At 37.3% G+C, this 20,617-nt stretch overlaps 1 protein-coding gene across 1 annotated transcript; it reads left to right on the forward strand.

Annotated features, from left to right (window-relative positions):
* Positions 1–1,565: 1,565 nt before the first annotated feature.
* On the forward strand, positions 1,566–19,310 carry LOC120326711 (uncharacterized). Its single transcript, XM_039393049.2, has 7 exons — positions 1,566–1,803; positions 7,680–7,884; positions 11,274–11,436; positions 15,380–15,508; positions 15,985–16,108; positions 16,831–17,496; positions 17,833–19,310. The coding sequence occupies exons 1-7, from the start codon at positions 1,729–1,731 to the stop codon at positions 18,856–18,858; spliced, it is 2,388 nt and encodes a 795-aa protein (XP_039248983.2). The 5' UTR covers positions 1,566–1,728; the 3' UTR covers positions 18,859–19,310.
* The last annotated feature ends 1,307 nt before the right edge of the window (positions 19,311–20,617 follow it).

The raw sequence follows: 20,617 nt of genomic DNA on the forward strand, positions 1-20,617 counted from the left end.
ATCGGACGAGGAGCCGTTTGGTCGTCTTTTGTTCGCCCCATGTTATTACATTCATTTTCAGGAATATGAATATATACAAATTTGCATCATAAATTATTGCGCGAGAACTTTTCACTTTTCAAAGTGGTTGCCACCCGCAAAAACAAGCATTCGTATTTTTGGGCCTTTCAGCCCTTGTCATCGAGGTTAGCAGTTCCTATCGTTAGCTATTATGAAAACCTTGCATGGACCAACGTTAGGGAGGGCTTGAGACTGTCTTTGCCTTGTTACAATCTTCATGACGCACTTCCAATATGAGTTGCCCAATATTGGCCCGGAAACAAGATCGCAATAGCATTGTTCACTAGAATATTCTGTCGCCATCGACAGAAACATCCTATCTTTGCATTATCTGTTAAGAATAGACTTGCGTTACTCGCGGTTAACGATTTTGTGCAGCTTAATAATGAATATGTTTTAAGATGGAAAGCTAACTCTGGTAGGACAGCAAATTTTAGACACAAGTCCTCCTGTTAGAAATTATTCCGCGTATTTAGCAAGGTTTCGTTGTAAATGGAATTACGCATAGTGTTAAAAAAAACTATCGTTGGCTTTACAGTCGTTTAGCTGCTTTACATGTAGATTTATCGCCGCCACACTTCCCTACCAGCCTTTGAATCGGGGGCGGGCAAGGTTTTGGAACCAGGGGCCAAACCTTTTGCCCACTTAGACTGGCGGGGCATGTGAGTGTGACGTGAAAAGTTACATTTTATGAACAATGTTTACAGTGTTACAAAGCAATGGTGGGAAACAATAGGCCTCCAAAACGAAATTTAACCGCAATCTCAACGAATTACTTGAGCTATTTTAGCTGAAACATCAAAATTAGATTTCAGTTTGGTTGTGGCAGCATCAGGCGGGCCAGATTGAATTACCCAATGGGCTATATTTAGCCCGCGGGCCGTACTTTTCCCATGTCTACTTTGAATAATTACATACAGATAGCTCTAAAGGGCTGTGGCTTCAAGGCGTCTTTTCTATCATTCAGAATTGTCAAACAAAGTTCAAATATTCTGAATTGCAAATGGCACAATATTTATAGGCATAAATACTGAATTTAAATATTTCATTCCAAAAATTTACTCCTTTCTAAAGCAGAAAGCCTATTTCATGAACCCGATTCGTGATTTTAATCCGTGAGCTGCCCTAAAATAAATTCAAATTTTGTTTTCAATTATTTTGGTCACATCGGCGAACTCGCAGCTGTTAGATGAATTTATGCTACGTGCAGGCCCGGATCATTGATTTTCGAGGCCCTAAGGATTTAAAGACTTTAGTGCCTTTAGTTTCAATGACGCCACAAGATAATATCCATCAAAACTAACTATAAGAACGGGAACAGCTTAATAATTAATTCGACTATAAAATTTCTGTGTTGTCCCCCTTCCATTTTGCCTTAAGCGCGCGCTTATTTTCCTAATGATTAACCCAGTCCTGGCTATTTTTGACTTAACTTAAACAAGCCCGTAATGCAAACTGATTTAGCTTTACAAAATGAATAAATTTTTCTAATTTTATACAGTTAAACGGAAAGTATCCTATATCCTTGCATATATTAATATTTATTTGCAAGAGATGCATTTGCTATGTGTTCAAATAGGTCAAACTCAGAGAATCGGATACATATGTGTGACGTAATAAATAGTATCAAGGGACTTTATCGCATCATATTTGGATTTAATATCGAAGATGAACGTGTCTTCTGCCGCGATTGATGACGTCATAAACGTCACTCAAGAATTCGTCGTCAACATCTCTCATAAGGTAAGTTGGTTAAACAAAGTCGCTTATGTATGAGATAACTGATAACCTCGGCTGAGAGATTAATATAATGACCTATTGGGCAGAAGTTGCGCCCTTCGTCCGTTTAATGAATATGAATCGCACTCTTGCATGTCTTAATCCATCGTTGATTATTATCGCCAGTAATATATAACCCCACATTGACCGCTACCATTTTAGTTGCGAGCAGTTGCTTTTGGAATTAGCTTGATATTCTTGACATCTGCTCAGCAATTATTTTAAATTCAAATATTCAAACTGGCATATTTTGAAGAGCAAATCATAGGTCAGTGCAAATTCTCGAAAAACAAGAAAGAATCAATAATTTTAAACATTTGAACTCTCGAATAACAGCTATTAAATTCGTTTGAACTCGATTACACTCATTCGTTTTCACACGGTTGAGGCCTGTGGAGGACTAGACTTTTGCGGAAAAGTTGAAACGTTTTTTGGTTGAAAACAATATTTCATTGACTGTTATCAACCAACGTTATTACCGAAAACGTCAGCAGATCGTAGTCATTTCGTAATAAACGGATCAAATTTCTTATGTTATGTTGAAATGCTGAGTGCAATTTGCGTTAATTGCGTCTGCAATAGCCACAGGTTTGCTTTTTCCATTCCTGATAGTCATCCCAAAAACGTCCAAAGACTGTGGTTTTTGCTTAATAATTGAACCAAATTTTCTTATATTATGTTAAAATGATTAAAGTGCTCTTTGCTAAAAGCATCATTAACACAACAAAATTGCCCTTTTTCTATTCTCAATAACGATGTTACCAATCCAAGGGAAATCGCAAAAGGTCTTAATTTGGTAGTTTTTGCCTAATAAATTGATCAATTTTTACAGTATGTTAAATTGATGAAGGCATTTTAGGTTGATTGATTCCGCAACACTTTTATAAAAACAGAGTTGCTTTTATCAATAATTATTAATGCTTTTAAGTTTTTCTTTCGAGTGTGACCGTAAAACCGCCGATGATTAGTTTTTGCCTAAAAATGATTAGTTTCCAATATTAAGTGTTTTGGGGTCTAAAACTCTAAAGTATGGTATCTTTATTACGACCTCAGATTTTCTTTTTTTCTGATCAATCAATCCATCTAAATAATTCTTCTTTTCTCATTCGGGAGGGGTCGTAGGATACTGTTATTTCCGATTCGTTGCACAAAAATCATTAGACTTCATTATATTGTCATAATGTGAGTTATTTTTACACTTCAAGTCAATGATTTGTTCAAATTACGGAACAAGGAAGAAAGTTGTATGCCGCGGGGTCAATTCCATATTCAGATATTGTATGAGCTCGATAGCGATAGCTACTTTCCTATTATTGCCCCAATTTATTTATTATGGTTAGGCCATGGGCGAAGGCGCTTGGTGGGTACCGCTTTACTACACTGATTTAAAGTAAATTATTTGTAATTTGTTAAATTCTTAATTAACCGTGAAAGTCCGTGATGCGTTGTTGTTACTTTCACTTGTTGCCTTTTATTATTAAATGTGGGCATAAAATAAGTGATGGAATCCCGTTCAAAACAAAAAAATCTTTAAATAGCAGGGTGGCACAGAGTGAATGTTCCGAGTGTTTGGGAGGGGGGCATGTTTATAGATAGTCTCCCCTCCAGGTACAATGGCTCAAACTCTTAGAGCTATTGGAAATAGTACTGATAGACGAGTTGCATGAAACCATTCACACGTTAAGAACTTTATTAGGCTTTTGTACAATTTTAAAATAAACAAGAATCAGAAAACAGATAATAAATTTAGTGATGATTCTGGTGAAGCTAATACCAAGTAGACTATTAACCAGCCGTGAAATATCATTACAACAGTAACATACATGCTCCATCATTTCGCCGTTTTTTTTTTTGCTAAATTGAATTTCAGTGCCAATAAGGAATTTATTATTTTGTTCAGATAAAAGTGAATTCGAATTATTTTTACGTCAATTCCATTTTCGGTTAAAATAATTGATAACGGATATTCAGAATACAATTGAAAGGTTTGAATTACGAATAAGTGAGGAAAAATAAATATACATTATATTGTATTTTACATTTTCAATTCATTGTATTTCCATTCATTGTAGTTGAAATATATTTTATATTAGCATAAAGAAACAAAATTTATTAAACTTAGACAGAAAATCTGAAGACCTCGTCATACAAACTGAATATGAATTTTTCCACTCTGTTGAAACCAAATTTCAGTCAGAAATTTATACGCGACAGTTCCCGGTCGATAATATCTCAACCATAATTCGGTTAAATGTTTAACTATTTTCAACCACGCTCTTGACCGATAAATGGTCACTAGCGATCGAACGTTACGTTATTAGTGGTGAATTTAAGGTTGAGTGTGATTTGTGAGTCATTCTTCGTAGCATATTGAATTAAAATACATCCGCAGTGTGTTACTGAAGCATTATGACTCGGTTTTCGAGTTACATAAAACATAAATGATCTATCGATACACGAAAAGGACCAGTATAATCAAGTGTATCACTATATGCAAAACCCTATCAAAGCTATCGTTAATCGTGCCCAAACCGCATAAAACATATCAAAAGCTCACTGAAGCATTTAAAAGTCTTCATAGTATATTCGATTAAAATATGTTGACAGTGTTTTCTGCGCGAAGCATGGTGGCTCGGTTTACAAGTTATCACAATGCAAAAACCTATTTAAAGCCTACGTGAATAACCTACTAAACACCACATAAAACATACCAAAAATTCAAAAAAACATACAAAAGTTTTCTGAGTATATTTAAATAAAATATATTGGCAGTGTTTAATTAAGCTTAGTGGCTCGAGTTACTTGAAAATATCCTTAAAGAATCTATCGATACACGAGAAGGACCGGTATATAGTTATATACAAATGTATCACTATGCAAAAGCCTAGGTGAACCGCACAAAACATACCAAAACTCATGGAAACATGCAAAAACCTACTAGAACGCGTTGAGGGCGAAACTAGGCAGAAGAGTAGGGGTCGCAAATGTTGAGAGTCTTTGGGAGAAGTCACTTCAGCTATTTAGGTATCCCTATGACTGGAACGGGCAAAGGGTCGTATTGGTCTCCATATGATTAAACTAAGATGTCAGCCTTCTATCCCTCAGGGATAAATATCAAATTTCTTTTGTATTTTCAATCTGAAACCGAGTTCACACTTCAAATGTGTTAAATTTGCATTTTAATCGGCCCTGATTTGACAGGAAATCCCAAAGGTATACTCGGTTGAATTAAAGCCAAAGCGACACCAGGATTTTTTGAGAAATGCCTGTACTATTGATTTACGTTCCTTTGTTTCCAGTAGGTCTTGATAGGCTTGAGTTTGATTTTTCTGTGGCTTCTATCTTTGTTTTTACAATGTGGGCGCAATGGCTTTGAATATAACATTGCTTGCTCTGAGCTATTTTGGTATCGCATGCATGTAAAATCTCGGGTACAAACATGTACAGGTCGTCTTCTTATGCATTATAGTTTGCGTGAAACGCTGGACAAGGTTTTCCGAGATTTTCGGGCTCAGAATGTTATTTCGTGGTTGAATATAAAAATAATATATCAGCAATATTGATTTTTCAATATTGCCTCATTGTTTAATGAAACAATTCGAATTGGTCAGTCAACACAGACCTCCATTTGGCCCAGTTGAAAAAAGTTCTCAAGTATCATCTTAAACCTCGCTATAAATGCTCCATAAAGTATGACGACTGTTTTCAACAAAATGATGCAAATTTATGATGCTTAATGCCTTTAAAAGGCATGATCCGGCCTTGGGTTTGTCCCATTCAAACTTTGGCACGTTCGGATGCAAAAAAATTGGATATAAATCCATTAATTTAAAATCGGCAGACACAAGTTTAGTTCAATTATGTTACGTTTGCATGATGATGTCTGATTCTGTTTAGAGGAAACGTTACAGAAATACACTTGTAGTATTATGCAGCCCGAATAGTAATAACTCAGAATAGCTATTTGCACTCTTTCTGCAAAATACTTGCTTTATATGCATCAATAATCCGAAAAGAAAGATAAGTAGTTAGACCATTAAATACCCAATCGAGATTACCGCACACCGCGAACTTGCAATGAATTTTCGATTTGCAAGCCCAACCGCAGGAACTGATAAAGGGTTGCAATTCAAAGACCTTAATTAAAATATATTGCACAGATGCCAAGATATCTTTCACGATCTTTAACCCGGAACACGGAAACGGCAATCCTCTCCACAATCCATTCTAATTATAGTATTACCTCGTTCTTACTTTCCCTACACGTTATCAATTCTGAACGGGATTTATCTCGGTAATCATTCAAAAAAATAAAAGCAGACGATATGGTGCGATTTATGAGCGCGAGGCCCAAGTGGTTGAAGCGTTGGACTTTATGTTATGAGTCTATGACACCCAGGGGAAGTTGAGGTTCGAACCCGCCCTTTGAAATGTAGTAAAATAAAAAGCGTTTTTCTGTATTGTACATAGCGGTTTGTCGTAGCTTGACACGATCTTTTGACCCTCAAGACTTCAAAATTCATGTTTTCCGGCCGGACTGGCTTGTTGTTAAGGTCTAGTCTATCTTGGTAATTAGAGATTATATTTCAGATTCCCTCCTTTTTGAAAATTCCCGGCTAAGCTCCTAGCCCTGATGACATCTCAGATTATAATCCCGCGTTCAATTTCTAAATAATTAATTTGAAGCACTAGGTTCCACAAGTATTTAGATATCATTTTTCTTTCGGAACTCGAGTTACGTTACATCAATTTAATACTGAGACAGAAAAGCAATATAAATATTGACTTGTTTCATTACTCCTAATGTCGCCACGCCCATCATATTACCCGAATTTCCTTTTTAATCTGATATATTACATCGTAATAGGTTCGGGCAAAGGCCATGATCTTTAAGACCGGAATTTCAGTCTCACTTAACGCGGTTGCCGGTAGCAAATGAATAATATATATGTGAAGATAAACAATCGAAAACATTTATTCTAAAAATAGCAGCTCCCGATTTATCAGTGACTACTTCTCATTTGGATTGACGGCGTAAAAACAAATATAAAACTGTATAAATAGGCTTTCCATACGTCACGGTTTAGGCCGGATAGTCCCGGTTTTGACAAGATGTCCCGCCCGGTAGACTCAAATGTCCCGTTTATGCAGTATGGTTAATTGGTTAGGCTTACCATACGTCCCTATAAGTCAGCCAAAAGTCTCGCTTTTCCAGCATAATACATAAACATGTTCTTGTTACTGTTGTTTCTGTGTAGCGCAACGCTGGCCTTCTTACTGAAGGTGAATGCGTTCTTTTCCCGCTGATTCCCACTGATGGCAGACGTATCGCATGTAAAACCAATGCTAATTAGTCTAAATTCGAATTATTTGTACCGGTATCGTTAACGTCAATTACAATCGTCAACGTCAGTTACAAAATCACAGCTAATGGGTCGTTGTCTTTCGAGGCGTCCCGATTTGAAGTCACAAAAATATGGTAACCCTAAGTATGGTATTTATAAATAATTTTTTATCAACTTTCAATATCAACTTTTTCGTTAATGGAGGCAGTCCCTTTATCACTGATTCGCGACTCAATCCACTTGTTCGGTGAGAGTTATGCTAGTTCGGTTATACTGAACGGTTAATAATTGGGTTAGACATTGAGTACTTTGTTTCCCAGAATGTTTTTCAATGTGGCTTTGGACGAAAGTTCACAAATATACTTGCTATTTCGTGGAAGGGGGTTATATTATTTTCATATATCTAAGTATATTGACCATAGCTAACATTTAATCATTCTTCTCTATTGCTATTATGATTCTTTAATACCTATCCATTATTCTTGAATATTTCAGCAAAACCAGACAGAACTGGTGATCTACATCGCTCTTGAAGTTTGTATCGCGTTGTTCGCTTTCATCAACAACGTACTTGTCATCATAGCTCTATGGAAATTTCAAACTCTCAGGACGCCCACTAATTGGTTCGTTGCCAGTCTCGCTGTAGCGGATATCGCTGTAGCGATTTTTGCAATTCCGAGTGCAATATTACTCAGATTGGGTGAGTAAAGTTTATGTTGTTGAGTCAGATTAGGGTTATGCGTGATGGGGAAAAATCGGAGTGTTGACAAGGGTCTTGTCGGGCTGGGTTGTGGCCCGCGGGCCCCTCCTTTGTACACTCCTGGCCCAGGTGCACACACAGTGGAACTGTAAAAATCAGTTGCATAGTGGGAACTAATTCCGTATTTCAAGACAATATAAACCATAAAACGGCTATTTTTGATATTTGGCAAACGAATATGACCTGAAATAACTACATAGCATATGGTTGGTGATATACAAAAATACAATTTTAACGATATTCAAAACAAGAGAGCGATACTTAAATATATGGTCACAAAGTGGTACGGGTATGCAATCTGTAGCTGCCACAGAAAACGCACTTTTTGGTTTTGATGACGTCATCGCTCACAAAATAAAACGAATCCCACAGATAGAACCTATAAAAAAATTTGAAATAAAAAATGTAATTCCAAGCCATCTAGCGAAAAGTTCAACCACAAAAAATTAATCATTGGAAATTTCAAAGCAATTTATGTAGTAGTTAAAAAGAAAAGCGATTTTTTTTCACAAGAGCGTGAAGAAGAGAAATACTAACGTGATGATCAGCAACAACAAAATAACAAAACGAGCCATAGGTCCACTTTGTGTTCCAGATATTTGTACATTGCTCATGTAGTCATGTTATATTTTAGTGACAACGTATGTTAGTTTTTTCCAAGCGTTCCACTTTTAAATGGCCAACGACATACTCTGACAAGACAGTCCATTTCTTCTATGTTTATTCTGATTTATTCTGCTGACAAACTGTGACAATGCAACAATTTATTAACTACTTTCAAGCCTTTTTATCGCGAATCCTATTTGTTGTGACGGCGTGTAAATATAAATCTATAATTATCGCTGCTAAAATGACATATCCCTAGCATATTTATTGACCGACATATTGTGGTAAGGTAGTTATTAATTTGCTGTTTACTAGTGTTGTATCGCGATATCTATTTATAGTGCCGGCCTGCAAATAAAATTGTATAATTACATGACATATGGAGCAAACAAAACCAGGATGGACAATAATAAAGCTTCAAATGTTTATGAGCCTATGATATAACAATAAAACAGTGAGTAAATAAATAACACCGGTATTTCCGGTACTTTTAAAATTATTAAAAAGCATAAAGGATTGCATTTTACACGGTGTTATTTTGTAACGGGGTTATTACGTGCGTGCAACAGTGCGCCAAAATTGCAATTCAAGACAACGTAAGTTATTTGAAGAACTAAAAATTGTGAGTCGTTCATAACAAAACAGTGAGTAAATAAATACTGTATAACACCGCCATTTCCGGGTCTTGAAAAATTATCCAAAAGCATGAAGGAAGATATTTTTACATGATGTTAACCCGTATCCACTCCGAGCAAACCTCCGTAAAAGCGAAAATGAACAGTAATTCTGATGAGGGTCAGGATTTTGTAACGGGGGGGGGGGGGGGGGGGGGGGTGTTGCGTGAAATTGAAACAAGGCGACAAATTTACAATACACGACATCGTAAGCCGTTTTAATTGAAGAACTAAAAATTGTTTGTGAGTCGTTCTTAGTGGCAAAACGCTGTTAAATGACCGTATGACAAAACAGTTAAACGAGAATATCGGCCAGGGACCGAAGACTTATCGATCGAAAGTTAGGGGATCCCCCAAAACAGCGCTCTCATTCCATAGTGACACCTTGTGTCCCATAACTAATTAATTAATAACTCGCTAATTATACTACATAATTCATCCAAAATTAATAGGCTTCTGGTACGACATATGATGAATGCACATGCGAAATCTGGAGCAGATTCAATCTCGCTTTCGTGAGATATCGCGTGCATCTAACAGACAAACAAACAGACAGACAGACAAATACCTATTAACATACTTACCGATTAAAATCGATAAGTAATCACTAAGTTAATAAATACAACCCCGCCACTTCCTGGCCCTTCAAAAATTATCGAAAAACATAAAAGATGGTATTTTGACGACGTTTACACATTTCACTCAAAAAACAAGACTACGTTCAAACAGTCACGGATATAAGCGAGTAAAGGCAGTGCTTGTATATGTTTCGTTGTTTTAGGTTTTTTCTAAATAGGAATCTGACAAGCTTGTAGACCAGGGTGATCCAAATCCATGAAATTGAGTCGAAAAGAAGCAATATTTGTCTTTACTGCTTTGTTTTGCGCTATGCACTAGGCATCGGGTAAGCAACCAACAGACTACACTACACAATAAAACATCATATGCATGTCGTATACGTTTCGTGGCGTTCCTATTGGTTCATATCTTAAAGTAAAATACGTTCCCATTGTTACCTTCAAACGGCTCTGCTTACAGGGGGCTATCAGGGGGCCTTTACACAAACCTTGGTTTCGGCTTTCCTAATAAATGACCTCAATTAAATCGAATTCGTACGGAATCGATATATTCACCGCATAATTTTACATAGTTTCAGTATATCGCGGTATTTCGACCACATTATTCATTCACCACCATTATTTCCACCACATTATTCGGTACTGCCGAAGTATGTGAACCAAGATGGCGGACACCGGAACGTAGTATGTGTACCAGCTACCAGGTTAGGGGTTAGGCCATAATTTTAGGTACAAGTACTACGGGAGTCACTTGGCTAGTCCCCGAACTCGTAATAGAACTAAAATAAGGAACTTGGAATAAAAATATGGCCTATCCTTAACCTGGTACACATACTATGTTCCGGTGTCCGCCATCTTGGTTCACATATTTCGTGAGTACCCATTATTCTTTATTTGACGAATGCCCCCCCCCCCCCCCCCCCCTCTTTAAAAACACACGTGTATACCATTAAAGTTTACTCAGAAACCCCCCAATTTTGTTGTAGAAACTTGTAAAAAAAATTATCGTAGTAGTTCAAGTTATGTGACTAGTTATCTCATCTTTTAGTGTGAATCTTATTTACATCATTATTTACAAAATGGCTTTTATGACCGGTCGTCCATACCCAAATAATTTTATTGCTGTTGCTTTTTTACCTCATTGGTCACTGTACTTTTTGGTTGATGAACTAATAAATCTCTCTCGATGGCTTTTTGCTCAGAGCTCAGCCTTCGTTATTACTTCTTAGTGAGGACTATAACTAAGTTATTCCCCTAGGTCGGTCGACATTGTTGACCTTGAAGTCTTCCCCGCCCCTTCCGATTATGTTTCATGATTATTGTTTGTTTATGCTTACTGCAATATGTACTTATATGTCATGAAATATTCCGGAATTATTCATTATCTCCCTTATCAATAAGGGAAACCCAATAGGAAACATTATGTGGAACACGAAATGGCATTACTGGTAATTTTTCGCTTATTTCTCAGGTTTATCTCTCAAGAATGATTGCGGAGCCGTTACTCAACCATCAGTCAGCGAAGGAACGTGTTTATTTATTGTTTCATCCGTTATATTCCTCACACAAGTCTCAGTGTTCAGTCTCCTCATTATCGCTATTGATAGATTTATCGCCATCAGTTACCCACTCAGGTAAGTTGTTCAAGCCGGAATGTCTTGAATTTTTTAGCCAGGGGTTCACGCCCTCCCCGAAGTTGCGCTAAAATTAATGTCCCAATTTCGTTTCCCACTTGTTGTAACGCATTTCGACTCCTGCTCCATAGCAAAACTTTGTCGTACGAGAGCCTCCTTTGAATGACTGTTAGGAACTCTCTGTAAAATTAATGCTTTTGAGGTTTAGTAGGAATACAGTTTTGACTTATTGGACACGAAGTGGACATACACATCGTTTTTTATGTTGTTGGTGATCTTGTCATTCTTTTTTTCTTCTTGTTGTTGTGATAAAAAAAATCGCTTTTCTTTTGAATTACTGGACCAATTGCTTTGATATTTTCAGTGGTTAAATAATGTATTTTTCGCTAGAAAGATATTACTTTTATTTATTTTCAAAATTTCTGTTGGCACTATAGGAATTGTTTTTTTTTGTGTGTGCGATGACGTAATAAAAATTGCTCACCATGAGGCGGTTCCGCGTTCGCAAATCGTTGTGTTCTGGTAGTCAGGCCAAGACCGCGTGCCGGTGGTGCCGCGATGAATTCATCAAAATTAAAATTTGCTACCCTTGTGGCGGTTGATATCTGGAACGGATAGTCTACTGTGACATATTGCATACCCGTACTACTTCGTCTTGGCATTCGTGTCCATATATTTGAGCATCGGTTTCTTGTTTTATTACTGTAATTTCAACTCTATTTGTAATTCAGATTCCGGAAAATTCGCAGTTTAGAGTCCGACGCGTGGGCCGGGGTTATTTCATTAATAGTATGAAAAATTCAGAAATTTTTTTTTTTTTTTTAGAAAATTTAGAATTTTTTGCTATGGTATTTACTCGCGCCCGGTGCTGCCTTTTCGTCGTGAAATTACATTCTCAATTTTAATCTATCATTTGTGGTAAAATCGGTTTTAAATTGAAATCGCATCGATTTTTGGCGCGATATTTCTGATCATCACTGTTTCTAGTTTTCTTAGATTTAACTCCGATTTATGCTCTGCCAGGATTAATCCGAGTTAAATTGCATAACGAAAATGTGACGTTTAAACGCGTTTTTAAGCAAAAACTTCATTTTATTTTTCGTGCAAATGCAGAGCGTAAAAGATTAAAACACTAGATGCGTATCAGTGGCGGCTTATAAAAAGACTTGTTCGGCAAAAGACGAAGACGCGAACGCACTTCATAAAAACGTTTGCTCTACGCAACATTGCAAACGCTTATCGGAAGCACTTTGAAAACAGTCCATATACGATAAAGTTTTCCGTGGTTTAAAATACCAGCAGAATATGCGGGATATTTGCCTCTTACATATCAGTGCTGAAACTCGTATAGTCGCTTCCGTAATGTATAACCTATACGGTATCCATAATGTTTACATTTTTTTAAATTTAAAAGGGAATTCATCAATACCGTACGATATTGTATATCGTATATTGTTTGGCCCTCACAGATGTATTGAATGACGTAAAAATATTGAACAATTACTTTTTGGAAGACAACAAAACTGGTTAGGATATATTAAGAACTGACTTCATGACAAAATTGAAATTGTAAGGGGACTTTATGGACACCCTGTATATTTAATACTGCTGTCGTAAATGTTCATACGTCATAAGCCAACCAGATGGCATCCGCTGACGATTTTGTCTGAAGACCAACGATGTTGTCCATTACTGTCCATGTTGACCAAACAGCTAATTTCAACATTTCGTTATCAAACTAATATTTTATGATATTTACTTTCTGTGGTCGTGAAGTCATTCCGATAAAAACAACCGTGACAACAAGCACGTAGTGTAGCCGTTATTGTTGTTGATTATAAATGTAATATTGCTTACATATGATATTTTATGGAGTGTCGCAGACACTCACTCGAAAGAAGTCTCAAGACAAGCTAGAGGCAACTTTATTTCGCGGTTTCATACCTTCACTTCAAGCTATACTATAGACCCAAATCCAGCGTGCTGGGTCATTCAATCTGGCCCGCCTGATGCTGACATAAATTTCTGTTTTCAACCAATTCTGCATGTTTGTTGTTTCTGGAATCCGAATTTGTTTAGATTGCAATTAAATTTAGTTTAGCACGAGACTTATTGTTTTCTAATTTTGCTTTTGTACCACCGTAAATATTGTTCATAAAATGTCACTTCTTTACGTCACACTTACATGGCCCGCCACTTCCGACACCTAGCCGGGCCACGAAAATAAAATTTATGTACACAACTTATCAATAAATTCTCACAATGTAATGGCTATCGCTTAGCTTTACAGTAATAATGGTACCGGGCAAAACGGCAAAAGATTTAACGCAACGACAAGAGCAAAATAAAATTTATAGATTTTTACCCACGTCTTTTTAAACATCAACTTTCGAATTAGGATTTGATGCTTTATGGAAACAAATCTGATTGTCGACAAGGGCCACACTGAATGACTTGGCGGGCCAGGTTGTGGCCCGCGGTCCGCTTGTTGCACACGCCTGCTTTAGAGACTAATAGCCGGTCACATGGAACGGACAATTATAATGTCACAGTACAGCCAAAGTGCCTTATCTTTAACCCTACGTCATCCTGGACCGAGCCATCACTTTTTATTTTTTTTATTTTAGCCAATGCCTTAAGTCTTTTTTAGCTTTGGCTATTGTAATCAAAGTAATAAAAGAGTTTCTTGAAAATGACATAAGCATTGACATTGTTTAAAATGACATAAGCTATATTCTAGGACTGGACCAATTGCATTGACATTTTATTGGTTATAGATTGTATTTGTCGCTAGAAGGTTGTTACTATGTGGGATCTGTGGGATTAGTTTTGTGTGCAATGACGTCATCGAAATTGCGCACCATGTGGCGGTTGCGCGTTCACTACCTGACTGAGGGGCAATAAACCGGGGTACTCTTTGTAATGATGAATGAAGGATCCCGGTACCGATTACGACCCAGTGTCCTATTCGAAATTAAAACGATGAACGCGCAACCAAAAACAAATAACGTGTCCAAAATGCATTTGCTGCGGATACGCCCGTTGTGTATGTAAATGAAATTCAATACGCTAATACAATAAATAACCGCAAAATGACCACACATTAGTTTTTAAATGATATTATTTCCACGCGGTAAAATTAATTTCAATTTCAGTGGTTATTAATGTTGAAATGCGCGTGTGCAATTTATCACGTACATTGTTCGGCCGTCAATAATATTTTCGCTTTCAGAATTGAACTGTCACGTCAAAGTGGCATTTCACAACCACTTTGTCATGAAATAATAACATGTCGCCCGCCGATGTTATCTTCTGAATATTCTGATTGTGACGTTTGAATTGAGGTTGTTTGTATCAGAATTGTTTATTCGCCATACGCTGCGGCATATATAATAGTCGAACTTACTGAGGGAATCGCCTCTCTCTCTCTCTCGCCTAAAAACATATTTAAAACTGTATTTATGGGGTCTATTTTTATTTTTAAAATAATTATACACGCTTTGATCAGTTTTCTCAAAGACAATTTTTTCCTCATGAAATACGTCTCCGAAAACCACCTAATTTGCATATTACTCCCTCTTTTAATTTTCGGGTATACATAATGAAGAACTCCTGGTTAGGTAAAAATGTTGACAAACTTTGATGTGTACCAGCCTACTTAAATGAACTGTTGAGTCGGGTAATTTTTTAGTTGCTTTGAAAATGTTGACTCAGATTATCACCATGAAAAAAAATAGGAAATTCCAACTCCAACTATAATTTAGACGCCGACAACAGACCGAACTCGGATTTCACAGACATGATTAGGACTTCCACTACCACTACAGGAAAAATTTAAAAAAATCATATCTTATACAATTTGAACCCTTTAACCGTTTAGAAAAGTCGATTAACTGCAACCCGCTTTTAGTGATAACTGATAACCGTTATCGTTTATTTTCAGGTACGGTGTTTTTATGACGTCATTCAAGACTCGTGTGGGCATCATTGCAGCCTGGGCGTTTGGAGCTTTGATAGGTGTCGCCCCGGAGCTGGGTTGGAACAAATGGGCGGGAACAGAAGATTCAAATTGGTGAGATAGACTTTCAGTGAATTCTTAATTGTGTGCTTCAGGTTTGTCTATTACAAACAAGAACACTACTGAGCTGTACTGTTCGGAGGTGGGGAAGGCATCGTACTTATCGTTAGGAATACGATCGCCACCGCACCTCAGATTATCCTGCGGAGGTTCGCACCCCATGCGGGAATAGTTTTGTGCGAAGATTGCTGGATTCCTCGCCGACGTAGGTTGGTTACGACTTCCTTCACCATCAAGTTCATGCTTTCGAAAACAAATAACTAACTAATCCTATACCCGACATGGAATGGAAACCGAACGAGAGGCCGTGGTTATTCATATGATTACGTCGCCTTGTCGGCTTTCTTCTCCCCCTGGAAAATTATGTAAATCCTAATACCTCATTTGAAGATTTTCCTGAATTCTCTTCCTATGTACAATGGCGGAGATCAAAATAGATCATTTTTATTTTTTTGTTTTTCTCTTTTCAGTGAAAGGCAGCGTTGCGCCTTCGAAGACGTTATTAGCATGGAATACATGGTCTACTTCAATTTCTTCGGATGTATCTTGCTACCTCTACTAATCATGGGTGCTATTTATACTTATATATTCCGGGTAGGTGAAATTTATCACATATGTTAGATGCGTGTTCGTGTGTGTATGTGTGATTTAATGTGCGCCAGTTCTGAGTAAGTGAAATTTATACTTACATATTCCAGGTAGGTGAAATTTTCACATATGTCAGCTGCGTGTTCGTTTGTGTATGTGTGATTCAATGTGCACCAATTCCGAGTGAGTAAAATTTATCCCATATGTAAGATGTGTGTATGTGTGATTCAATGTGCGCCAGTTCCGAGTAAGTGAAATTCATCATATTTGTGTGATGTGTTTTTCGTGTGTTAGTTTAAATTTTAGCGCTTCAATGGTCGACATTCGTGCTGATTTTTTTCAGATCAAAAATCTTTATTTGGCGCATTTTTGGATTTTTTTGTGTGTTTTTGTTCGAGCTCTATGTTGTTTATCTCGTTTGTTTCTCCGTGTGCGTGTGTCTCAGTGTCCAATGTTTGTCTTCATACTTATATTCCCCGGGAGACAACATTTGTCCATCAGATTTGTAGCATATGTTCATCCCCGTAAGTGTGTGTCGGTGTGTGATATGTATAGATATATTTTTTGGGTTACGAATTACCTTGGAGACAATTACTTCAAACCATATAAATTTGGCCCTTTCCAAAAATACCATTCCTTCTTGATATCAATAGTTGCATATATAGACCCATTTTCAGAGAAAATATGCGAGAACGCCATAAAAATATCGATATTATTTCTTTTCCCAGTCTGCAAAGAATCAACTCAGGAAAATATATTTTGACGTCAAATCATACAAGAAAAAAGTGAGAGACTCTCGTGCGCCTGGAGTGGCGGATAACACAAGAAGTACAACTTCTAGCATGAACTTTGACATTATAAATGGTTCCCATAGCAACAACAAGAAAAAGAAGAGATCAATTTTCAGATTCTCTCGAACGCAACTTAGTGGTGATAAAATCGGGAAGTTTTCTTCGGAAATAACGTCCGAAACTTTTGTCGACGAATCCTCGTTCATTGAACCAGAAACTTTTGGCGCAAAATACTCAGATTTGGCGGAAAATCGCGATTCAAAGTTACACCAGCTTGAAAAAATATCAGAAAAGGCGGTAAACTGTGACCTATCAACACATTTTACGCCCCATCTCAAAGAAATATCAACCTCAAATCCCGCAATCCACGTCGAAGAAACAGAAATAGCGGGAAAGTGCAATTTGAACTCAAAAAGCGCGGGAAACGACGAAAATCTACCTCAGTCAAACCCCGACAAAAATGGAATCGCTAAAGTGATTTCATCGGATATTGAATATGGCGCAGAAAGACGAAAAAAATTGGCCGAAATGCGAAAACGTTTACATGAACGAAGTGTTTCATGTGAAGGGGAAAACGGGAACCTTGACTATTACACGTCTCAGGTATGTTATCGTCGTTGCTTAACAGTAATAACGCCCTTCCAGTGGGTAATATGTGACTTAGTGGAAAATTGATGTCAAATTACCTGTAGATAGTACCTGGAAATAGAAAAGGTCGTCAGAAGACTATTACTTTAATTTTTCCCAAATTTCGGAGTCGTCCGCTACGAGTACTAATATTACACCCCAAATTTTGCTGTTTTTATCTACCGGTACCGTAATGCACAAATTCATATGGCATTTACCACAATTTTTTCAACTTTCAATTAAAATTTTTTGACATTGCGTAGTCATTTGAATTTATGTATATTTGAGTATTGCTTTTTTGTTTTTCCTTAGGATGAAATTTCTCATGAAAGGCGCAACCACAGGCTTCGATGTAAAGCCCACTCGTTTTCAGCATCAACAAATACAAAACATTTATGCAACCAATCAAAATCATCCTACAACCTTAAAGCTACGCCTCTTCAAAAACTAGCCAATGGGGAGTTACCATCATCACTAAACTCCTCCCGCTCGACAATATACACTTCAGAACACGGCGTGTGGACAACGTCAGAATCTGGCAACGCTCACAGAAGAATGAAACGTAAACGACAACTACTGAAGAAAGAATTCAAAGCTGCAAGAAGTCTGGCAACAGTGGTTGGGTTATTCGCCATATGCTGGCTTCCCTTGCACATCTTAAACAGTATAACTTTATTTTGCCCTGGCTGTTTTCAGCCTAACTGGCTAAAAGACCTTGCCATATTATTATCCCACGCTAACTCGCTAGTAAATCCGTTACTTTACGCTTACAAGCTGCGTGATTTCAGAAACGCATTCCGTAGGATTCTTTCTCCAGTTTTCACTTCGAAATTTTCTTCTGAGCGAGCTATCCCGACCACGACGGTACAAACTCCAGGCGGTCTTTGCAAAATGTGCTGCATCATTGCATCTAATAGTGACGTCATAGACGATTTTCCGTCAGACGATAGAACATTGACTTTCGATTCGCCTTGGAAGAGCGGGAATTCACACAAAGTTCACGTTGTGCGTCTAAAGACCTCGGATAATCGAAACACTAATAATAACAATAGTAACGATAAATTAACGGGGAATTCACCTAAAAATTCCCCTGTGTTTTCATTTTTTCGTAAAAGTACCAAGCGGGGCTTTTGTATAAACGAAACCACCCGGAATAGCACTGATGTAACGTTACTGCCTCCGGAATCGTTTGAAGATTCCCAATCTTCAAACCGATCACAAAATGACAGTTTATGTGACTCAATATCATCGTCTAGCGATCACATTTTTATTAAAAACATGTCGCTTGATGATGATATTGAAACTTGTTTACTCAATTCTCCAGAGACCACCGTTTGACGACGTATTGCTCTATTATTATATTTGCTTCGCACTTTTAGGTTAGAATGTCTTTGGCAAGTTTTCAGTCTCACTGGGTTTTGACATTTCAGTTGGTGCAATGACCTTGATCGGGGATGAGTCTCTATTTCTTCTAAGAAACATTGCTCTAAGAAAATTCGAAAAAAAAATATTTGACTGTATCCTTGTACCCAAAATCCAGACCGTTCCTGATGTTTTGTGGTGTTGAACGTGGGCCGGGCTTTTAAGTTTTTGCTAGTATGAAGGTGGGAACCGCGGTCATATTATGAAATTTACCGAATTAGGAGTTAGAATTTGAACTTCCCAGATTCGAGAGTTTTGTGGAATCGGTTACGATACAAATATCTTAAAGCAAATTATTCTTCTATTCTTTTTATTCTCCTTCTAATTGCAATGTCTTGTCCTACCTCGAATATAAAAAGCATCAAAAATTTGTGGCGATCTTTTTTGGGAGAGTTGGAATAGAATAGAGGTGACCAACCTATTTGCTGTCGCGGGCCATTTTATCAGTCATCGCTGATTGAGTGGGCCGCAAAACGTTGTAGTCATACTACCGTATGATAGATGTTGATGTTCATCAATAAATCGAACAACTGCAACCATACAGCTGATGTATTTTAAATATATATTGCAGTGTTAAATAATGAAAAAAACATTCAATGGATATTTTGCTTTACCAACCGCATTATATTAGGACGACCTGGCGGTTTAAAAACCATTTGCATACTAAGATTTTCGTCTGTCAGTCTCGACCTATATCGATAAAGTTCGGTTCTGGGTCATCTCAGGTGGCCGCGAGCTTAGCTCGGATGTTCGGGATCAGAATTTTGTTCGAAACACGATTTTTTTTGGTAAACACCACTGTACAATCAAATGTTATTGTACTGAATAAACTAGGGATCTCTCTGACGTTGTTATCTTTAAAATAATCTAAAATTAGGATCAAAACTAAATATAATCGGGCAGTTTGAAACACTTTTCATGGCCGTGAATTAAGTTCTCAATTTGTCGACGCAACCGCAGGTTACATTAAACACACAATTAAATTAATAGAGCAAGAACAGTAAAAAACATTATCCGTGGAACAGCTCAATTGCGGCGACAGTCGCATTGAAAATTCCTAACCCGAACTCTAACTGGATAATTAAAAAATTTTACAACGTAGCACGGGTGTTTTTCTCAAAACTCACATTTTTGCAGTAGTGGTGGAGTCTTTCTACAAAAGATTCAGGAGTATTTGCTCGGAATTGTACGATTCGTGCGGGATATAATACTTGCGGATAAATAGTATTTTGAGATGGGTTGGTGAGAGGGATGGAATTCAGAAATTTTAAGAAAAGGCTCTTTTTTATATCGAACTTGCTAACAGCATATTCACTCATTTCAGAAAACCGAACCGATAGCATTTACATATTTATGAGACAAAAACCGATAAGACGACTTAATCTTCTGCAATCGCCTCTCGTCCGGTTACCAATCCATGTCGGGTGTTGGATAAGTTAGCGAATTATTCGTTTCGGATGATCATCATAAAGAAGTATAATTTGACGATATTCTTACACGCGAGGATCGTTAAGTGAAGTTATTTTTATCGGGACCATGTTGTTTGTTAAAAAATTTGAAGACAAAATGTTTTTCTATTTTAGATCCTAATTTTCAGGTTTTATCTGGGGTACCCAAGCGCTGCACAATCCGTTCCGCATAGGGAGTTGCGATAGTACGGGGAGGGAAGTATTGG

Source organism: Styela clava, chromosome 4 (assembly GCF_964204865.1).
Source record: "Styela clava chromosome 4, kaStyClav1.hap1.2, whole genome shotgun sequence".
Classification (NCBI taxonomy): Eukaryota; Metazoa; Chordata; class Ascidiacea; order Stolidobranchia; family Styelidae; genus Styela; species Styela clava.

Coding starts and splice junctions, on each gene's coding strand:
- LOC120326711 (XM_039393049.2), top strand. CDS start 1,729: ATGAACGTGTCTTCTGCCGCGATTGATGACGTCATAAACGTCACTCAA. Junction 7,885..11,273: donor TGCAATATTACTCAGATTGG/GTGAGTAAAGTT, acceptor CTTATTTCTCAG/GTTTATCTCTCAAGAATGAT. Junction 17,497..17,832: donor TTGACTATTACACGTCTCAG/GTATGTTATCGT, acceptor GTTTTTCCTTAG/GATGAAATTTCTCATGAAAG.